At 45.6% G+C, this 22,565-nt stretch overlaps 1 protein-coding gene across 1 annotated transcript in view; it reads left to right on the plus strand.

Moving 5' to 3' along the window:
• The window catches only part of HORMAD2 (HORMA domain containing 2), a 58,697-nt gene that overhangs the window by 30,206 nt on the left and 5,926 nt on the right, over positions 1–22,565 (plus strand). Inside the window, exons 10-11 of the mRNA XM_075059907.1 lie at positions 7,602–7,710; positions 8,594–8,658. Coding sequence (XP_074916008.1) covers positions 7,602–7,710; positions 8,594–8,658 — 174 coding nt within the window. The remainder of the gene's footprint in view (positions 1–7,601; positions 7,711–8,593; positions 8,659–22,565) is intronic.

Raw genomic sequence — 22,565 nt, forward strand, 5'->3', positions numbered from 1 at the left:
ATATTTGGAGGATTTTCTTGCCATGCTGTATTAGGAGGAGACTGTCACCAGACAGACATTTAAATTGTTTTATTTAGCTAAAACAACAATGTTATTGTGATGCTCTGTAGCTCGGGGGAACACTCTACACCTCCATGTTCATCTTTATAAAATGATTGTGTGGTATCCAATGCAAAGTTTGTCATGTTGGGGGTCTTCGGAAGGCTCATAATGCACTGAGCATGGTTGTTGTCGTAATTGTTACAGTAATGTTATAGTAAGGTTATAAGATATAATTTCATGAATATAGTTATGAGGCTGAAAATGTATCCTCATGGCTTAAAGGAAGCCCATGCAAAAACTCTCCAAGAACAGAGAGGCAGTTCACACCTCGTCAGGGCATGGATGGGACAAACCCAGCCCAGGCTCACAGGAACAATGGACACTGGCCTAGGCAACAACAAAATAATCTGTTAGACCCTTGAGGGAGTCACCCCCTTCCTTTGGGCAGTTTGGGACTGCGATGAGGTAATGCTCACCTGACTCTGAAAGTGGGGGGGGAGCAAAGCCAAGAGGAAAGAAAGAACATGATAAAGGGACAGATGTTTGCCATGCTCTCTCTTTCTCCCACCTACATCTACAGACACCACCACTAAGTAACTGAAATGCTGATTAAAGGGAAGAGCCTGACTGAAAAGTAACCAGCCAGCCTGTGGTGAGAAGCATCTAAGTTTTTAAGGACATTGAAAGCGTTCAGATCAGCTTAGAATGCGTTTTACTTTTATTTCATTTGACCAAATCTGAATTGTTAGGCTTTGACTTATAATCACTTAAATCTACCTTTATAGTTAATAAATCTGTTTATTTATTCTACCTGAAGCAGTGCATTTGGTTTGCAGTGTGTCAGAGCCTCCCCTTGGGAGAACAAGCCTGGTACATATCAGTTTCTTCGTTAAATTGACGAACTTATATAAGCTTGCAGTGTCCAGCAGGCATATAGCAGTCAGGCCCACTCAAGGCCCACTTGGAACAAAGCTCTCCCAATTCACACTTTTCAAACAAACAATCAAGCACACGGTCAAACTGACAAACTGTCCCCTGCAACAGACACTCAGATACACACCAACACAGCCCCCCTAATGCAGCACTTAGTGTACCTCCTCTTAAGTCATTTCAAATACCTGGCCTTAGCGCTCTGCATTTCTGAAATGGGGATAATTTAGGATCAGTTCTTTGTGTTAGTTCTTTTTTATGTCTACAGAAATGAAAGGCACGTATATAAAGGCGTGGGTGATGTGGTGTGTTTAAAATAGTGTTTCTCTCTTTGGAGTTTCCCAGCTTGGTCCTTAACTTCTCCATTCTGTCTGCTAGAGTAAGGAGATCCTGCTGGAAGAGCCCTCGCTCCACATTAGTGCTGTAAAGGCCAGAACCTAGACCATGTAACAGACCGTTATTCTGGTAGCACTTTAGAAGCTCAACATAGGAGCATGGAGACCACGGTGCTATTCTGTACATACAGCCTAAGAAGCGCAGTCTCTGCCCCAAAGAGTCTACAGTCCAAACACAAGGGCTTGTCAAAATGGGCTATTGAGCCAACTAGCTAATAGAAAGTTTATTCTGGAAATAACTCCTGTCATGGTTTACTGGATTCTGAAATAAAAGTACTTTATTCAGGAATAGTTATCTGCGTTCCAAAACCCTAAAACAAGAGAGACTCCAATGTATACAAATATGAATTGTTCAAAGTTATTGCAAGTCTCATGTCCAAACCAAAAATGTAATTCTCCGCCCTCTATCTCTCTGAAGTTTTATTTTGTGTGTGTCTCTCTAACTCTCATGTGCAAGCGCCACTGAAGTAATGAAAAGACCCGCAATGTGGTATAGGCCCCTAATCAATCGTTATGACATAGTATTTTAGTGGGATTGTAGAACATCATAGATTAATTAGGGTTGGTATAGGACGCGATCAGCAGTACCTCAAGATCGGCCCCTGCTTCAACGTCCAACCATCCACGTGCCCAAGAATTTTGAGGCTCACAACCCGGTTAGCAGCTTAAATGCTCCAAGCACCAAGCTATCCTTCCCCAACTCAATGGTGTCCTACATGAATGCTGAGTAAGTTTGAGCATGTTCTAGAGGTTTCACTTGCTCATGGAGATCCAGTTCAAGAATATATCACGAACTCGATTACTAGGTGTGGCCCTGGTTAGTTTGATGCAGCACAGAGAACCTGTTGCACCTTATAAGACCTTAACGACAGTTTGGAACGTCGAAGCTTTCGTGGGTGAATACCCACATTGTTCAGTCAACGCAGACTACTCTGACAAGTGGGTATCACCCCCGAAAGCTCAACGCTCCAAAACGTCTGTGTCCTTCTATAGGGCCACAGGATCTCTTGCTGCTTTTCACAGTATCAGATAACACGGCTTACCTCCTCTGAATACTTGGTTTTATTTTTGGAACTGGGTGAGCCTACAGATACGTCAGGTTAGAAAATAAGGGCTTATGTGTAGGAAAGTGGAGGCCTAAAACCTAAATAGTCTATAAAGTGACTGGAAAGTGTGGACTGTTCCTGCTTGCCAAGATACACCAGCCTCCCATATAATGCCCTCTGTATTTGGCTAGAGTCCAACACTTGAACCTTCAGACCTTCCCGCTGAAAGAGTTGAAGAAAGGAAATAGAAGAAATGACATTATTTAGCCAGCGTTCTCAACTGTGGATTGGGCACAACCAAGTGGTCCGTGACCTTTTGTGTTCCCAGACTGGCTTTTATACGTTTTTATATACTGCTGGTGCCCAAGTCGCACCTACCCAGGGCCCGAAAGCCGAACCCGACTCATCCGCCCCAGCGACCCGACAGCCCAAGGGTTTCAGCTTTGTATGGGCAGGGCCTCAGGTTACAGGCCCCTTCTGGGGTTCGGAGCCCTTGGCGCTTTGCTTCTGGCCCCTCCCTCACATGGGGTGGGGGTGTCGGGGCTCAGGCTTTGGCCCTCCTCCTGGGTCATGTAGTATTTTGTTGTCACAGGCATGTGCAGTGCAATGTAAGTTGAGACACCTCTGATAGCTGCTGTAATCTCGTGCCTACATGTGTCTAGAGGAGCTGCCTGAAAACCTGCCAATGAGTTAAATAAAGATGGTGGAGACTGTATCCAGTAGCCTCTGTCCTGACACAAACCCACACTCCTCCTAACCCAGTATGAGACCATTCCCATTAATTGTACCCAGCCTTTTAAGAGAAATGTACAAATTGTGCGCTCGCATCGCCTTGGCATTGCCACGAGAAATGCCTGTGCCTCCCATAACCACTGAAAGGGGGTTCCAAAGAGGATGGATCTAGACTGTTCTCAGTGGTAGCAGATGAGAGAACAAGGAGAAATGGTCTCAAGTTGCAGTGAGGGAGGTTAGGTTGGATATTAGGAAAACCTTTTTCACTTGGAGGGTGGTGAAGCGCTGGAATGAGTTACCTAGGGAGGTGGTGGAATCTCTTTCCTTAGAGGTTTTTAAGGTCAGGCTTGAGAAGGGCCTGGCTGGGATGATTTAGTTGGGAATTGGTCCTGCTTTGAGCAGGGAGTTGGACTAGATGACCTCCTGAGGTCCCTTCCAACCCTGATATTCTATGATTCATAACTGTGCACTGCAAGACGGAGGTTCCCAGGGTTGTGTCAGGAACCGGAGATATTGTCTAGTGTCATCGCCTGCAAGTAGCTGGGAGCAGCTTACATGCCAGAGGCTGTGTGTGAACAGCCAAGGAGTGGGGTTTCTCACAGCTGAGCAGGGTAAGGCTGGCTCCCAGAGTCAAGGATTGGAGAGGCCTAGAAGATCGCTGGTCCAGAGAACACCAGAGGGGAATGTCACAGTTATGTATTCTGGTTTTTTTTCTTCAACAGCAAACATATAATATTTTAACAAAACAAGCATATGAAATATTTGTTTTAAAAAAAACCAAAAATTAAATCGACTATGTCAGCCAGGTCAACATGAGAAACTTAAAATATTGGCTTCAGCAGCTAACTCAGTCATCTTCATCTTTGTTTTCCTGTTTGTTCATAATCTGGAAAAGAAAAACAAGCTTTCCTGCTTTTTCAGGTCCCAAATGATTTCTCAATTTGAAATGAATTAGTCCAAAGGAAAAAAATACTCTTTCTACACCGGCAGAAGAAGCTACTACTGTTGAAAGTGAGATTATCACTTCAACCGTCCCTGAATCCAAGTGCTTAAGTGACTTCCTCCAGTTCATTGGTATGACTTTCTTTAAAACATCATCAGCAAACATATATTTCTTGAATGGTTCACCCTTAGCTCTGAAGTTTATTATAGTTGGCATTATGGAGGGATGATTGCTGAATGTCCATGTCATAGCCTACTCCTCCTCTTCAGCAGGTAAAGTTTGACCCTGGTACCAAATATTGAGAATATTTGCAAGAAAATGAGGTGGAGATAATGAATGGGACAAGTTCTAACTCTGTCAATGCATATTTCTCTTTTTAAAATCTCACTCAGTTCCTTCCAGATTTCAACAGCATCAGCAATAAAACAGCTATTTCCCTGCATTTTGTTCAAGGCTACAGAAATAGGCTTCAGGGTGCTCAGTGTGTCTTCAACATTTCTCTTAAGTCCAAGGTTGAGAACTCTGGCTGTGACAGTGCCATCTATTTTTTCACGATTTTGTTCACAAACTGTCATCAGATTAGGCCAGTGCTTGATATAGTGCTCAAAAAGTCCACTACAAAGTTCCATCGCGTGTCTTCTGGGAGAGTTAGCTTGGTTCCTCTCCTTTCAGAGCCGCTGCTGCAAAGTGGTTGTTGTGGAAGTATTTTGCAATTTCAACAACTTTCTTATTATTATAGCCTTGATTTCTGGAACCCTGAAGTCTTTGGTTAGGAGGTGCATCAAATGAGCACTGCAACTGTATGTTATTAGTTTGGGAGTCTCTTCCAAATAATTTCTTCTCATCTTGGATACATTTGCAGCATTGTCTGTGACCAAGCAGCATACAAGACATTTGAATTTTTTTTCACAGTTTGTTATAGCTTTTACTGCTACTTCTTGTAAGTATTCTGCTGTGTGTGCATTTCCTGATGTATCAGTTGTTTCTGTAAGGAAGACATTCCCTTCTTCTGTTGTCACACAAGCACATACAGCAGGTGTACATTGCTCCACCCATCAAGATTCAGGTTAACAATTTTACCCTCTAGACCTTTTGCACACTGCTCAATTTCTCTTTCATACACTTTATCCAGCAATTTGCCTGCGACATCTGCTCTGTTGGGTTGACTGTATCCTGGTCTTAATGACTGAACCATGTTAATGACGTGTGGGTTCTCAATCATACAGAAAGGAGAGTTCGTTGCATAAACAAAGCAGGCAATTTTTTCATCAATTACCTCTTTTTTTAATCTGCTGGTTCTTATCACAAACTTATCTATGGTTGTTTCTGGATGATGGAGTTTTTTTTAAGTTTTTGCTACAGGTCATATACTGTGGCTATGTGACATACATGGTGTGACTGAAACACTATCTTTAGCAGATAACTCTGAAACTATAGAAAATGATAGTGATCTTGAAGGTGAATAGTCTTCAGAATCCTGTATGTTGAGGATGGAGTCTCCTAAACAAAATAAGTCAATGCGGTTATTTAATTATTATTATGATACTGCTCTGAAGATCCTGCTTGTTCAGACATGTTCCTTTCATCATCTTCAACGCAGCTTCCTCGTGAGAGGGAACACTTCTCATGATGTTGTTTCATTTGAGCAACCAGACCTTGCATTTCTTTGTTGCACTGTTTGCATTTTGCACTCATGCCTGTCTTACCCAGAGGCAGAGGAACTTCATTAAAATATTCCCAAACTGGGTTTCTTTTACGGCCTGCTGCCATTATTGGTTTTCCCTTCTAGTGCGAGAATGGTATGGTAGATCTCAAATCAATGAAGGCTACACTCAGAAAGACCTCAAAACGTCTGGAATATGTTGCTCAAACAGTTTCACTTTTGTTTCTGCTGCCTGTCCCTCTCTTCTCACATTTATCTCCAGACTTCTTTTCCTTGTCCAGATCTATTCCACCCGCAACAATCTTCTATTCACTGAACTTTTTGAAACTTTGCACTTTATGGGCATGGCTACACTCGCAGATGTAGAGCACTGTGAGTTAAACCCGCCTTTGTAGAGCGCAGTAGGGAAAGCACTGCAGTCTGTCCACACTGACAGCTTCAAGCGCACTGGCATGGCCACATTTGCAGCACTTGCAGCGGCATTGGGAGTGGTGCATTATGGGCAGCTATCCTAGCATGCAAGTGACTGCAAAGTGCTTTTCAAATAGGGGAGTGGGGTGGAGTGTGTTGTGTGTATGTGGGGGGGAAAGAGAGTGGGTTTTTGGGGTGCTGAGTGTGTCAGCATGCTGTGTTGTAAGTTCAGACCCCCTCCCCACCTGCCTCTCTCTCTCACTCAAAGCAAACAGCAAATGTTTGCTTTTTCTTGGAGCTGATAAGCAGCTGGCTTCTCTGAAACAGAGCTCGGAAAGGGCATTTCCTCATTCCTGCAGCTGATTTCACGACGACAAGAGTGGCCACTTGACTTAAGGGGATTATGGGACGTTTCCAGAGGCTGATCACAGCACAGTAACGCAATACCTCGTTCACACTGGTGCTGCGGTGTTCCAGCGGGGGCGCAGCAAATGTTATTCCACTTGCTGAGGTGGAGAACTAACAGCGCTGTAGCTGCGAAGTCAGAGTGCTCTGTGTGCCTTGCCAGTGTGGACGGGGAATGAGCTAGGGCACCCGGGGCTGCTTTATTGTGCTGTAACTCGCAAATGTAGCCAAGGCCTTAGAGAGAAGTAAGGGCTTGACTGTGTACACAAATTTGCAGAGGGTCAATAGGGTTGAGGTCTGTTATTTTTCTCCTCTTGCTGTTAACAAGCATGTTGTCTCTGGAAACACAAATCCACAGTTTGAGAACTGCAAAACTAAGCATCTCCGATGGTATCGTCTAGACCGAACACTGAGTCCCATTGGGTAGATAGAAAGATTAACCTGAATAATCTATACAGAAGCCCATGGAACCCCATAAAATTGTGTCCCTAATCCATGAACCATTGGAACTCATTTACAAAACTTTTCTTAAACATGACATGAATATATTGTCTCATACTATAGAATTAGAATTTATAATCCCTATTCCATGATGCAATATCTTTGAGCTATTATGTATCTTAATTAAAACTATCTTTAGATAGATTTTTTCCCTCAAAAAGCATTTTATCAAAAAAATCTGATTTAAATAAAAAAAATATGATTTTTTCTTTAAATAATGATTTTTATCCACCCTGTCTTCCATCTGAATAGATCTTGTGGGTAAGATTTTATTTCTTAGTGCTTGTCTATATGGAGGCTTAATGCATGGCAAGATGGGGCATAAATGTACAGTGCCCTAAGCTTGCTGTGCACTAACTGGCCATGTGGACCCTGCTACCACACATTAAAAGCTCTGTAGTGCACTCCCTGGCAAGCTTGTGTGCTGTAGATTTACACCATAGCTTGATGTGCGCAAAGTCTCTGTATGGACAAGCCCTTAGGCTTTGTGTTTTCTGTCAGGCTATTAAGGGAATGCACTGTTTTCTTTACAGAACAATCCTCTGCCCATCATAGTAGAGTCGAGTAAAAATAGGAAGGGTGAACCTGATGCAGATCCAGGCTGCAAAAATGAAGCATCTTTGCTTAACCCTCTAGACACAGGTAAAACAAAACAAAAGGCTTCTGAACAACTGCATTAATGACACAATACGTGTGTTTCACCAACTGACCTGCCCTGGGTGAGCAGAATTTTCCAGGATGGCTTAACATTGTAGAATCATGAAATGAAGAACTGAAAAGGACCTGCAGAGGTCATCTAGTTCAGCCCCTCCCCCATCCCAACCCTGTGTTGAAGCAGGATTAAGTAAACCCATCCCTGACAGGGGTTGTCTAAACTGCTCTTAAAAAGCAAATTGGGTTGGATTCATTAAGAAGATAACAGTGGGCCTTTATATGTACGTTTAGTTTGTAAAATGTTAACAATAAATGCAATTCTTATCACTTTGTCCTCCACTTCTGCATCTCAGCAAATTGTTCTAATACATAGAAAATAGATATTTCATCAATATTGAACTGTATTATCTACATTTATAACAATCCTATTGTCCTCTGGATATCTACTGTCAGACATTACAAATCCCACCTATATGTTAAAACTGAACAAATGTGAATAATCACCACATTGTCCCTCTCATAATCCAGCTTCTGATACTGTAAATTTATACATAACTTTCCAAGCTCTCAAATACAGCTTGTGAAATGCCACCACTAAGTGGACAATTCAGTAAATAGTATTTTAGTCAATTAAAAATATTGAGTTTTAGTATAAATTTCTGGATAAGGGTTTATGTAAGTAATTTGCTGCACATTGAGATGAGAATATACCACAGAGTGTTTGTTTCTGAGAATAAAATGTCAGCACTGTCTGAAAACAAAGTGCAACTTCAAAGGCACCATGAGATTTTGATCTATCAAATCCAGTCACGCTGCTGGAGACTGTCTTTAAGGTCGACACAACTGACAAATGATAATGTTTACGTTTTAGGTAAAAAAGAAGACATGGGAGTGAAGCGGACAGACAGAGTACCCTACACTAAGGCTTCTCAGCAGGTGAGCATCACTGTGGCTTGCTTGTGATTAGCACTAAGGCCTTGGCTATACTTGAGAGTTACAGCGCAATAAAGCCGCCCACAGCGCTGTAACTCACTCCCCGTCGACACTGGCAAGGCACATACAGCGCTGCAGGTACTCCATCTCCCTGAGAGGAATAACAGATGCTGCGGAGTGGCTGAGACGCTGGTGCTCCAGTGTAAACGGAGAGTAACCTTATTACGCAGTGATTGACCTCCGGAAACTCCCCATAATCCTTTTAAGTGAAGGTTCCTCTGTTTTGTTGTGTACTCCGGGCTTTGGGAGCTGCTTATCAAAAAAACAAACACAGCAACTGTTTTCTGTAAATGAGTAGAGGCAGGCAGGGGGCTCCCTTTGGAAAGCCCACAGCTAATCTTTGCTTGAAAAGAGAAGCAGGGCGACGGTCCCTTTCGGGGAGCAGCTGCTTATCTGATCTGTGAGAAAAAACAAACAGCTGCTGTTTGCTTTCAGTGAGTGAGAGAGGGGTGGAGGAGGGAGGGGGGTCAGAACTTGCAAGGCAGGGTGCTGACACAGTGTGGGCATTCCAAAAACCCACTCTCTCTCCCCCCCATGCTCCCTGTCACACTCCACGCCACCCCTCCTTTTGAAAAGCACATTGCAGCCTCTTGAATGCTGGGATAGCTGCCCGTAATGCACCGCTCCCAATGCCGCTGCAGTGTGGACAGACTGCAGCACTTTCCCTACTCAGCTGTACGAAGACAGGTTTAACTCCCAGTGCTGTACAGCTGCAACTGTAGCCATATCATAAGAAACTCCCAAAGAACTGGAATCCACTGCCAAGTCCTTTTATTTTGTCTAGGAGCTTACTAGGATTTAAAAAAAAAAAAAAGAAATGAAACATAAATATGATTAAGAATATCAACAATTTTATTAAATAGGATAAAAGTTTGTAAAGGATATAAACTCTCATGGCCCAGGGCATAAACCCTGACTGATGGGGTTTACAAAGACAAGGTGAGTAAGGTAACATCTTTTATTGGACAAACTTCTGCTAGTGAAAGAGACAAGTGTTCGAGCTATACAGCGCTTTTCTTCAGGTTTGGGAAAGACATGACTACAACAACACTTCATACAACAATGAAAGAAACTTTGTATTGGCAGTTTATTCCATTACTGTCTTCTAAAAGAGTTTTTGCACATTTCTCTGAAGCATCCAGTATTGGCCATTGTGGAGAAAGGATACCAGACTGGATGGGTCATTGGCCTAACCTGGCTTCATTCCCTCTGGGCATTGTGGAGCAGCATTTCTCAATGAATGTATGCAACACCACAAGTGGTGTTTGGGGATTATTTGGATCTACTGGCCAAAATTGGATCCCTCATCCTCACCCCAAGAGGGAGTGGGATGGGCCATAGGCTCTGTTGGTTCTTTGTCTTTAGGTAACAGGTTTGTCAAAGCACTGCAAAAAACTTCTCTACAAAGCCCATTTATCTGAACATTGACCAGGAGCCTAGAATTTGATTTTATACATCACATTTCATACTTGGGGATCTGTGCACTCGTCTCCATTGAAAAATCAATATTCACTCACCAGAATGTCTAAGAAACTAATATTTTCCTGTGCAATGTCTCAGATACCATGGGACGAACACAACTGGTAAGATAGTGCCAGCCACCGAACAATCAGTCTCCAAACAACATAGGGCTTGATCCTGCCCCCATTGAAGTCAATGGAAAAACTCCCATTGACTTGAATGGTGCAGGAATAAGCGTTTACACAGTGAGTTAGTTTGAATGATACAAGAAGTGCTCCACGAGCATATTCACATGATAATGGATCGTGGAATGTCTGTCTTTCACCCACACAGCAAGTGGAGACCTCTGCTTAACATATCATTCAAAGGGTGGCACCTCTAGCTACCCCCTAGTACTGCACTGTGGTGTCAGCATTGGATAGAAGCCTAAACACTGTTGTGGGAATTTGAACCCATGGCTCTCTAACTCAGAGATGATAATGTGCTACCAAATGAGCTTTGCCTTTCAGCAGCTAAACTATCCCTGTCTGACACATTTGCCTTGTCTCTCAAAGATGAAGATCTGTGCCCAAATTGATCTTTATCAACCATTAACCACATCTTTCTCTGAAGTACAGCCTCCAGTTTCCTTCTGATTTGTTGTTTATTCCATCATCAGTGTGAAAACAGGAGCCTCTTTTTTGGTAACTCATTTTGTCCTACTGAATCATGCTCTGACATCCTTCGTGTAACATCATGTTCTATTCATAGCATCAGACACATACCTCATGCAGTGTGATGAACTTCAGTTGGCACACAGTGGTGTTGGTGAGGAATTGTGCAGGTGGTGCTCGGAACCACAACGTTGGTGATTGAAAAAACGGAGGAGTTGCTCTACCTATTGAACACCTCTAAAGAATATTCACCCCTCAAATCCATCGGCATTGCTCTGCACTTATCTGCTTGACAAGGGTTTCTTCACTTTATTGACGCTTTAGTACCATTTTTATTGGCAAAAAATTCATCATGGAAGATTAGAAGTTGGCTGATCTTTTTGTTTTTAGGTCAATTTCGGGGAAAATGAAATCAGGTCACTAGTCAGAAGAAGCAGATCATCTTGATAAAGCCATTGCTAATTTGAATTAATCATTATTTTCCATACCAAAGGGACTTTCCTTTCTTAATGTATGAGTAGAAAGGTGGCAAACCAAATGACCAGTATAGATTCCACTTGAATCAGGAAGCCAGAGTATTGAGTGAAGTTTGTGGGTTAATTCATAGATTCATAGATTCTAGAACGGGAAGGGATCTTGAGAGGTCATCGAGTCCAGTCCCCAGCCCTCATGGCAGGACCAAATACTGCCTAGACCATTCCCGGATAGACATTTATCTTAACCTACTCTTAATATCTGCAGAGATGAGATTCCACAGCCTCCTAGGCAATTTTATCCAGTGTTTAACCGCCCTGACAGTTCGGAACTTTTTTCCTAATGTCCAATCTAAACCTCTCCTTGCTGCAATTTAGCCCATTGCTCTTGTTCTATCTCTTAGAGGCTAAAGGTGAACAAGTTTTCTCCCTCCTCCTGATGACACCCTTTTAGATACCTGAAAACTGCTATCGTGTCCCCTCTCAGTCTTCTCTTTTCCAAACTAAACCAAACCCAATTCTTTCAGCCTTCCTTCATAGGTCATGTTCTCAAGACTCTGTAATCATTCCTGTTGCTCTTCTCTTGGACCCTCTCAATTTTTCCAATCTTTGTTGAAATGCAGTGGCCTCAGAACTGGACACGATACTCCAGCTGAGGCCTGACCAGCGCAGAGTAGAGCGGAAGAATGACTTCTCGTGTCTTGCTCATAACATACCTCTTAATGCATCCCAGAATCATGTTTGCTTTTTTTGCAAAGGCATCACACTGTTGACTCATATTTAGCTTCTGGTCCACTATAACCCTGTAGCACGGTGGTTACCCTGCTCCTGCCCTGAAGGGCTTAAAACAGCCCTGGGGGAAAGTTGTGGCTGGGAGCTGCTAAGCTGGGCTGATTGGGAAGTGGCTGCAGCTGGGCCATTCCCCAAGGAGGCCACAGCTGGTCTGTATAAAGAGGGTGGGAGCCAGGAGCTCAATGGTCTCTCTCTGTTTATAGAGGGAGAAGGGCCTGCTTGCAGGGAGCTAGAGACTGGGTACCTGAGTGGAGCAGGGCTGGGGAAAGGCAGAGGAGCTGGGGCACTCCAGCCTGGAAAGCCCCAGGCTGTGGCCTAGCATTGGGCTAATAGATACTGGGGGTTGCAGAGGGCAGCCCAGGGGTAGGCCAAGGCAGCAGGTCCAAACCCAACCTGATACTGCAGTCTGCCCCAGGGCGCGGGGGCTAGACGATGACTGGCAGTAACTGAGGTGAGGTGGGGACAGTGGGTGGGGGTTCCCCTGGGAAGGGGAGACCCTGAGAGAAAGGGATTACTGCCAGGGGGCAGCACCCCAGGTACAAGGGCACCAGGTCTGGGAGGGACATGGGGGCCAGAGGACAGGTGGATCACTGGTCTGCAGTGGGTGCTCCAGACTGGAAATTGAACTAATTCCCAGAAATCACCAGGAGGAGGCACCGCAGGGGTGAGTCCATTCCTCTACAAACCTCTAGATCCCTCCCTGTTGTACGCCTTTCTAGACAGTCTCTTCCCATTCTGTATGTGTGAAACTGATTGTTCCTTCCTAAGTGGAGCACTTTGCATTTGTCTTTTGTTAAACTTCATCCTGTTTACCTCAGACCATTTCTCCAATTTGTCCAGATCATTTTGAATTATGACCCTATCCTCCAAAGCAGTTGCAATCCCTCCCAGTTTGGTATCATCTGCAAACTTAATAATATACTTTCTATGCCAATGTCTAAGTTGTTGATGAAGATATTGAACAGAGCCGGTCCCAAAACAGACCCCTGCAGAACCCCACTTGTTATACCTTTCCAGCTTTTTCAACCTTCTGAAATAAAAAGTCTGCAATGCAGTCCATAGAATTAGTTCAGTCTCCTATTACAGAATATTGTTTATAATCAGGCAAATGTTTTCAGATTAGTTCTTGTAGAAGAAATCCTGAGGTCTTTATTGTGGTTATACTCTAATGACCTGATTCTCATGTACATTAATACCCCTTTAAACTGCTCTGAGAATGCAAAGGGGCCTATAAATGTAGTTTACACCTACTTTAAGGACACTGCCAGAATGGTGTAGATGGGGCTTTAGTATAAACCAGGCCCAAAAATGTGACCATAAACATGGCATTGTAGGGTTCCTGATTTCCCTCAGTGACCGTGTATCAAATTTTGCAAGTTTAAAAGTTGAGACCAAGATTTTCAAAAGTGACTGAAGTGACTCTGGAAACCTCAATATTTGGGTGTCCATCTTGAGACATCTTGTAAGGACTAAGTATTGAAAAAGTGCTGAGCACCCACCCTTAGACCAGGCCTCTTTAAAATGTCACAAGTTGAGCACCCAAAAATAGAGGTTCCCAAAATCACCAGTTGCTTTTAAAAATCGTGGCCAGAGTGCTGATATTTTTTTAACTGCCAGTCCTACAAACTCACCCTGGGATCTGAGTCAAGCTGCTTCATTCTGTCTGTCTTGTGCATCATCACCAAGTCAAAAGCTTGTGCAATTGAAAAATGGTCATTCAAATACAAGTACCAATGTGCAATTGAGCTACCCTATGAAGGCTTAAACTGGGCTCATAAAAAGCAAGTGAGAAGTACTGAAAGCTGAGTTCACTGATCTGTAGATGAGCTCCAAATAGGGAGGGACTCCAGCTGCTTCTCCCATAGCTGTGCAGGGAAAGCAGGATTAGAAAGTATTAAAGTCTTATTTTTGTCCATAAGGTCAGCAGATGTGACTTGGGAGGGACATACAGGGAGCAGATCTGTTGAAGAAGAAAAGGCCATTGTTATTGTTAGTTATTGTTTTGTTTCATTTTATTTTATTCTTTGTGTTATCATAATGTCTAGGAGCCCCAGTTGTTGACCAGGACCCCATTTGGCTAGGTGCTGTACAAACAGACTTTTCTGACTATAAGTACACTTTTTATAAAGGCCTTAGGGATGGGCTTACAGAAGGACTTTTATATATTTTGAATTTAAAGCAGAAGCCCCTTCACTTACGTTTCATACTACCTCTATATTTTTCAGTGATTGAACAGACTTGGAGTTAAACAAGAACTTGCTGCTTCCAACCAAAGCTTCTCTTCCTACTTAATCCTCCAGCGTTTGACGAATTGGACACTATCCTGACCTTGTATTTGTTAGCCTAGTTCCATTGACTTCAATAGAGCTATGCTGATTTATATCAGCTGAGGATCTAGTCCACAATTCTATATTCTGATATCATGCTCCTCTCCACTGCTGTTCTAGTAGGTACCAGCCTTTGAGTGGGGTAAGATATAGGGTTTCTACCTCGTGTTTTCATATATGGATATTTGCTAATGGAAATGGGATCTTGCAGTTAAATTAAGGTGTGTTGTAGGCTACTCTCTGTGCTGGTGTTTCTTTGAAGTTTTTGATCCATAAAGCATATTTGTGGCAGTATCTTGGGGCAGGAAGATACAGATATAATGACAGAAACATTTATGTATTTGATATTAAATGTTTAACACCTAATCTTTCTTGAATGGAAGTTCAGAAAGTGCAGGGCTCTGTTTGATTGTTTGTGTCTTTTGTGGAGACTGAAGGTTCCATCCTGAAAAATGCTTGGTACTTTCAATTCCAACAGCGTGCTCAACAGCTTTGAAGAGGATTTCAGCAGATCAGGCCGTTAGGATATGTTTCTGTTGCAATAAAAAACCTGTGGTACTGAGTCTCACAGGGCTTGGACTCTGGGGCTAAAAATAGCAGTGTAGCTATTCAGGCTTGGGCTGCAGCCTGGGTTCCGAGGCCCCATGAGCAGGGCTTCCAGCCTAAGCCTGAATATCTGTGCTGCAATTTTATAGCCCTGCAGCCTGAACCCTGAACCCTGCCAGCTCAAGTCAGCTGACCTAGGCCAGCCACAGCTGGGGATCTGCATGTCTTCTATTGCAGTGTAGGGATACCCTAACTCAGTGGTTCTCAAAATATTTGATTGGGGCCCCCTTCTTTGTGTCTATAGTCATTTACCCCCCAACCCCGAAAAGGACATATACCACCAACCCCCAGCTCTGAAGGCAGAGTGGAACAGCAGCTGCTGGCTGGGCACCCAGCTCTGAAGGCAACACGTGCCAGCAGCAGCACACAATAAGAGTGGCAATGTGAAAAGTGATTTTCGTCAGTGTCACTTTCACAGCAGACTTAGTGCCCCATTGCCATCCTTATTTCTGTGCTGCTGCTGCTGCCAACCCTGGGAAGCCAGAGCACCCCCGCCTCCCAGTGAGGGATTGAGGGAGTGAGAGGAAAGCCCACACCTGTCCCCTTTATTCTCACCTTCCTGGTGTGCATGGTCCTTCTGCACAAGCTCTAGCCACCTGGGGCTCACAGCTGAAGCTCTTAAGATTAAAAAAAAAAAAAAAAGGCACACAGCTGGCATCTCCTTTGGCACATTCCTGCCCCTCCTTTGGAAGCCCACCCCATCGTTTGAAAACCACTGTGCTAACAGGGCACTGGACAAGGACTCGAGGCCTGGGTGCTGTTCCAGGCCTGCTGTTTGACCTGGGCATGTCTCATCAGCTTTCTATGCCACTGTTTCCCATTCCATGCTTTTTCTGTCTTGTTTATTTATATAGTAAGCTCTGTGAGGCAGAGACTGTCTCTTACAATGTGTTTGTACAGTGCCTACCACAATGAGGCCTTGATGTTGTTTGCTTCATCCAAACATCAAGACCCTAGCAAACTTTTTGCAGGATAGATCAGAGCCATCCAACCAAATATACAATTGGACTGAGATCTCATTAAAAGATGGGTACCAGATTGTCTTGTGTACATATCCACATGTTTTTCTCTCATACGGCAAGCTGTGCCTTGAGGCCTTAGAGTGGTTCCTAGTGACCTGAGAAGTTTTAGCAAAGAGAGTGAAGGCCTAATTTTTTTAAACATTGTTTAATTCTGCCCCGTAGTTCAGTTTTCCAACAGGCAGTGGTTGCTGCTGTTTTTGGGAAGCCTATGCAATCAGTTAAAAGGGGAGTAACAAATCAAATACAAACTTGGGCAACCAAAAATAGGTTAATTTAAAAATTGCATGGTGCCTTTGTAATTTGAAAACTATTCAACTTTTAATTTCAAATTCACTCGTTTCTGTTTGCCCGAGGGACTGACCCCTTATTGAAGCTAGTGGGAATGCAGCCTTTCATTGATGGGACAGTATAACAAGGAGCATCACTGACCATCAGACAGAATGACAGCATCCTGTTAGTGACTAAGGTTGTGATCTTAGTCATATCCGTGAAGGCAGATTGTGGTGAGTCCCACTAATACAGATGGGCCTTTTCCTGGATGGGGCTTGTATAATGTTGTCCTTGATGTCTGTGTCCTATGATCTTCCCTCTGAAAACAGTTTTTAAAGAGATGGGGGACAGAAAGCCATTGCAAGGTGAAAATTTCCCACTGCATCATCTCAGCTGAGTGATGGAAGAACATTTTTTTTGTAGTTAACATCATTATCTCAACCATTTGCAAAAAAAGCTTATCTCTAGTCCTCTTATCAGCACAATGCTGTATCTGATGAGAACTTTCCAGAACATCTTTCTTCCATTACAGCTGGGGTTATGTGCACCCAATCAGTTCAAAGAGAAATTCAGAGCTGAGTTTGCCCCTTTCCTTCCTGTTAGGCCATTCTGGGAGGAACAAGACAGCACTCTGAGGTCAGGAAATTCCTGGCTGCTTCTCTTGGTTCTCATCAGATTCTTAGCTGTGTCTTGGATAGGGCCATTCATTCTCTGCATGAGTTATTCCTAAGGATAGGATTCTTTCATGGAAGTCACGGATTCTGACACTTTCTGGGACCTCTGTGACTTCTGAGGCAGGGCTGAAGCGGTGGCTCAGGTTGAGTTAGCACCACTAGGCCTGGAGCAGTGGCTGTCAGCCCCTGCTGCAGGAGCAGTGGATGAGCTAGAGCCCCTGCTGGTGGCCAGCCTCAGTGCTGCCGGAGCAGGAGCAGTGGCCCCCAGGGCCACCAGAACAGCAGTTGCATAGCTAGTGGGGTGCAGGGGAAGCAGCCGCTTCCCCTCTGCATGCTTTTCAAAAGTGGCGCCTGAGGGGGGTGTCTGGGAGCTGTTGGAGCTCTGGGTCCCTGCAACGTGGCGCGGCTCAGCAGTGGGAGGGGGGAAGCTGCTTTGGTGGCAGCTCAACTGCTCAAGACATTCTGGCACTAGGCAGAGTGCTGGCGGCTTCATGGCGTGGAGGGGCTGCAGAGGAGCTGGGAGGGAGACTTGCTGCTCACACACCCCCACCCGTGTGCGCACGTTAGTGCTGCTGGGGAGAGGGAGAAGGCTGGAGCCCCGCACTCCCTTGCCCACCCACCACAGAGGTTGTTGCAGCCCTTGCTGCTGCTGGCCCCTGCACCGGTGAAGCAGCCGGTACATCCCCCTGTGGGCGGTGCTCAGGGAGCACTTTGCAGTCCTCCTCCTCCTCCCCCGGGCCCCTTCTTTCTCTGCGTGGTGTTGCTCACCGACCTTGTCAGCCCTGCCCTGGTGGTCCAGGGAGGGAGCACCCGGGGTGCAGGCTGGGTGGGAGCTGCTGCCATCTGCACATACTCCCCGGCAAGCTGGGGCGCTGCCACCGGCAGGGGCAGCCAGGCAGGGAGGCGGCGAGCCCGAGCGCGGACACTCTCCTGCCCTAGGTGTCATCTAGAAGGAGCCCCAGGGAGCCCGGCAGCTTCCAGCCCTTGCAGTGCGGAAAGCGAGACGCCCACTGCGCCCGGCAAGCAAAGAGCCAGGCAGATCTGAGCTGCTGCCATCAGCAGGCAGAGGGGCTGGAAACAACGGGCGCAGCCAGAGCCACGCATTGCAGGACTCCAGTGCAGCCGCCTGTGCCTGGCCAGGAGGGCTGTGCGCTGCCACGCGGGGCAAATGCGCCCTGCACGGCTGCTGCGGGAAGCCTGGCCACAAACAGGGGATTAGCTGCAGCTGCCTCCCTCTCCTCCCTGTTCCTGCTTTCCCGCCAGGACTGGAGTCACAGCCGGAGCGCAGGCACCTCAAGGTAAAGACGCGCTTCGGTGTTGTTTGTTGCCGTTGTAAACAGGCGGCATGCAGGGCGCTGCATTCTGCCCCTGGCAAGCAGGCGGGGCTTGGTCTGCATTCCCCGTGGGAAGCCAGCTCCTAGGAGCTGGGTGCCCTGGCGCTGTGGAGGAGGAGGAGGTAGCTCATCAGAGGCACCTGGGCAGCCAGGTAAGCAGGAACCCAATGAGAGAGGTGTCTGGGAGCATGGCCGCAGCGTGGCTGGAGGATCCAAGGGGAGGGGAAGTGGCACGGCCGGAGGAGCCAAGTGGGGGCATGGAGCGGGCGGAGGAGGAGCCAAAGGGGCGTGGCCAGAGGAGGAGCCAAGGGGGGGTGCCTTTTTTATGTTTGCTTCCCTTGCACTTAGAACCTGGCTACGCCACTGCAGAACAGTGGCTGGCAGCCTTCCAGACTAGCAGCCAGGGTTGAGTGAGCTCCTACTGCAGGAGCAGATGTGGGGCTGGAGCAGCAGCAAGTCCCTGGCAGTGCTTTATTTGTCTCTTCATGCCCCATGGCATTTTTAGTAAAAGTCAGGGACAGGTTGTAGGCTTCGGTGAATTCTTGTTTATTGCCCGTGACCTGACCCTGACTTCTACTAAAATACCCATGACAGAATCTTAACCTTTGTTTTTCCTGTCTAGGGTGCAATAAAGAGTGTCCTAGTGATCTGCACAAAGAGTGTCCTAGGGAAGTGAGGTTTGGTCCCGAGCAGAGCTGGTGAGGTGTAGATCTGATACCCTTAGATCTCCTGAGATCTGCCAGAGGGACATCCACATGGATGCTCAGAGCCTCTGTCACTGGCTGTCAGCCTCCATAGCAGCACTATCTCCACAAGATGTTCATGGTATACATGCTGGCCACTGGCTCCAAAACCCCCTCTGGACGAACTCTCAAAACTTAAGAATGACTGATTCAGCATTAACTTTGATATCCCTTGTGGGCTGAGTAGGGTAGTTGCCATAAAGAATGTCCATCAGTGGGTCAGCATGGAAGTTTGATAAAGCAAGGATGATTTAGTTGGTGTTGGTCCTGTTTTGAGCAGGGGGTTGGACTAGATGACCTCCTGAGATCTCTTCCAACCCTAATATTCTATGATTCTAAGTGGGGAGCTTGCCATAAAGCTGGGCCCCAATCTTGCAATCAGATATATTAATGATCCACAGATGAAAAATGCTAGGTAAGAACCAGAGACACAAGATGGGTGAGGTAATAGCTATTATTGGACCAATTTCTGGAGAAAGAGACAAGCTTTAGTTTAGAGCTACACAGAGCTCTTTATCAGTTCTGTTAGGCTCTCTCATCTTGGGACTAACATGACTACAACACCACTGCAAACAACAATGGTAGATAAGAGCTAGGTATTATTATCAGTGCAGCCCCATGTGCCTTTGGGAGATCCATTGGGGCTTTGGTGATGGAGGAGAGAGGATCTGGAACGTTTTTCTTCTGAACCTGTTTTTCTTTTTAAACTTGAACATTCTGTTCCTTAGTCCCTTAAAAGGCACAAGAGAAACCTCAAGGTAGAGATAAGGTCTGTGACCTTCCCAGCCTATGGAAGAGGAACTCATGTTTTCACCACAATGAGCAAGGGGAAAAAGAAGAGTCACAACTAGACAGTGACGTCTTGGCATAATTTACTGGGGACTTGGGATGGCAAGTTTCCATAGGAACGCTGCAATGACAGGCTTTCATTCTGCCTCCTCTGCCCTGCTTGAATAGGTTTAAAAAAATAATTGATTCTCCACTCATGCTTGTATAATTCAGGAGTACCTAAGTCAGTGAAGTCAAATCAGAGTAAACTGGTATCAGATCAGAATTGAGCCTTGCAATATCACTTTTTGCTTCTGTAGCATCTTCCAGCCAGCACTCTTGCTGCACTTTGTAAGCATGGATTAATCCCTGTCTGTGAGGAGGGTAAGAATTACCCCCCTTGTAGAGGTGAGGTAGCGAGAGAGATTAAAGTGGCCATTGATTTGGGTTTCCTCGGTTTGAAGAGACTTGGGCCTGATTTTTCAGAAGTGCTGAGCACTCCAGCTCCAGTGAGTCAGGATAAGTTGCAGCTGATTACATATGTCAAAGTTAGACTCAGGACTCACAGTTTGTCAGACCACTCTGTTTTATTAGCACAGCGCTCTGCTAAAACACCCAGATAATGTGAGCACCATACAAGACACAAACTATCTTATTTATACAGATAAAAGGGGGGAGCATTTAGCAAGATAACAAAGGAATCAGAATCTGATAAGTTTACCTGGGCTAGCCATGCATATCTTATTTCCTTACTTAACTATTACCTATCTTCTGTTAATGTTTCGCCATTAGCACCCTTGTTTATGCCTAACGTTTCTTTTCCTGGCACCTGTATTTCAACATTTCTTATTTCTGCTTAAAGGTTCATACAACATTTCTTTAATCCATTCTTATTTTTACAATATAATTAATTCTACTTTCACACATAGAATGTGTAGAACTTTAACCAGCTCGCTTAAATTAAAAGATTCTTGAGATTATTTTCCCCCTTGAAAATTATCTGCTGTTATGACAAATCCCTGAGGATCATTCTGCTGTTTTACACCTTCCAGGACCTGTGTTGTAGATGCTGTCCTCCAGGCTTAGGTGATGGGGCATGACTATCCTTAGCATCCATTGATATGCCCTTTAATTTACCAGGGGATGACTGTAAGTCACTTCCCTGGATTTGACACTTTGGGACTCTGGGGTAAGGGGCTTCCCTGCTGGCATAAAACATCAGGGTGGCTCTGCGCCAGCCCCACTCTCAGCCCCTACCATGCAGGCAGGCCAGGGAAAAGAGGGGGTGTGGCTGAATGCTGCTGTTCTCTAGCTATTTTCTCCTTCCCATAATCCACCATGGGAAGCAGAAAATAAGTTAGAGGAGCCCTAGGTTTGCTCTAACTTACACTGAGGGCTTGGCAGGTCTGTGACTATGAGAGGGGCAAAGATGGCATAATGCTACCTATTCACAGGAAATGGTGTAGAAGGACCCTCATTTTGCAGTGTGTTGCTGGGAATGGTGCTCCAACACTGGTCTCTGCATGGTAGTTCAGATCACAGCTACCTGGCTGCCAGACCCTCCCCTCCCCCAGGCTTTAAGAGGGCTTTAATCTGGGCCTATTTTTAACATAATACCTTTTCCCAGACTGCCCTATTTTATGCCTGAAGTTAGTAACGGCATGATTCATATTTTAGCTGCAGTTCTAGACAAAAAAATTCCACTAAGAAATATTGCACCTTGTCACGCAGTACAGTGCTGAAATGCATTGCATTCTGCAGGTCAGTACATAGTAGTGCAGTGGTTGGCAACCTGCGGCATGCATGCCAAAGGCAGCATGCAAGCCAATTTTTACTGGCACGCTGCTGCCAGCCGAGGTCTCAGCTGCCCGCCCCGCTCAGCCCGCTGCCGGCCTGAGTGAACGGAATCTCAGGCCTGCAGCAGGCTGAGCGGGGCCAGCAGCTGGGACCCCAGCTGGCAGGAGCCGGCGGATGGAACCCCAGACTGGCAGCGGGCTGAGCATCTCAGCCCGCTGCCAGTCTGGGTTTCCAGACGCCAGGCGCTTCCCAGATAGGGTCCCGGCCATTGGCCCTGCTCAGCCTGCTGCCGGCCTGGGATACCAGCCGCCGGCCCCGCTCACCTCGCTGCTGGTGTGGGTTTCCAGCCACCTGGCCCCCTGCTAGCCGGGGTCCAGGCCTCCAGCCCTGCTCAGCCCTCCTGCCAGCCTAGGGTACTGGCAGCCAGGCCAAGGCTCTGCTCCTGGCCTGGTCCCAGCGCTCTGTAGCTCTTATAAAAAAATTATTACAATTAGCTTAAAAATTTGAAAACTTAAAAACTTTGTTTGTATATTACAGTAATCATTAAAACATGTATAATGTTAATAACTACACAGGTTTGATGAAACAAAGTAGTTGTACTTATGTGCCTGTGCTTAATTTGTGTTCTTCTTTGAGTGATTGCTGACATCAGTTCCAGTTATGTGTGTGCACGCGCCGTGTGCATGGATGTTGGAAACTTTCTCCCTAGCAGCTACCCGTTGGGCCGGTTGGGGAGCCCTCTGGAGTGGCACCAATATGGCATTCTATATAAGATCCTGCCAGCCTGACCCCCCTTCAGTTCCTTCTTACCGCCTGTGAGGGTTGTTGGAACAGTGGTCTCCTGGTTCCCCAAGTGCTCCATTAATCCCTAGCTTATCTCAATCATTGTTAGTTAATTGTTAATAGTTAGTGTTTTTTCTCTATAGTGTT

This window comes from Chelonoidis abingdonii, chromosome 22 (genome assembly GCF_003597395.2).
Source record: "Chelonoidis abingdonii isolate Lonesome George chromosome 22, CheloAbing_2.0, whole genome shotgun sequence".
NCBI lineage: Eukaryota > Metazoa > Chordata > Testudines > Testudinidae > Chelonoidis > Chelonoidis abingdonii.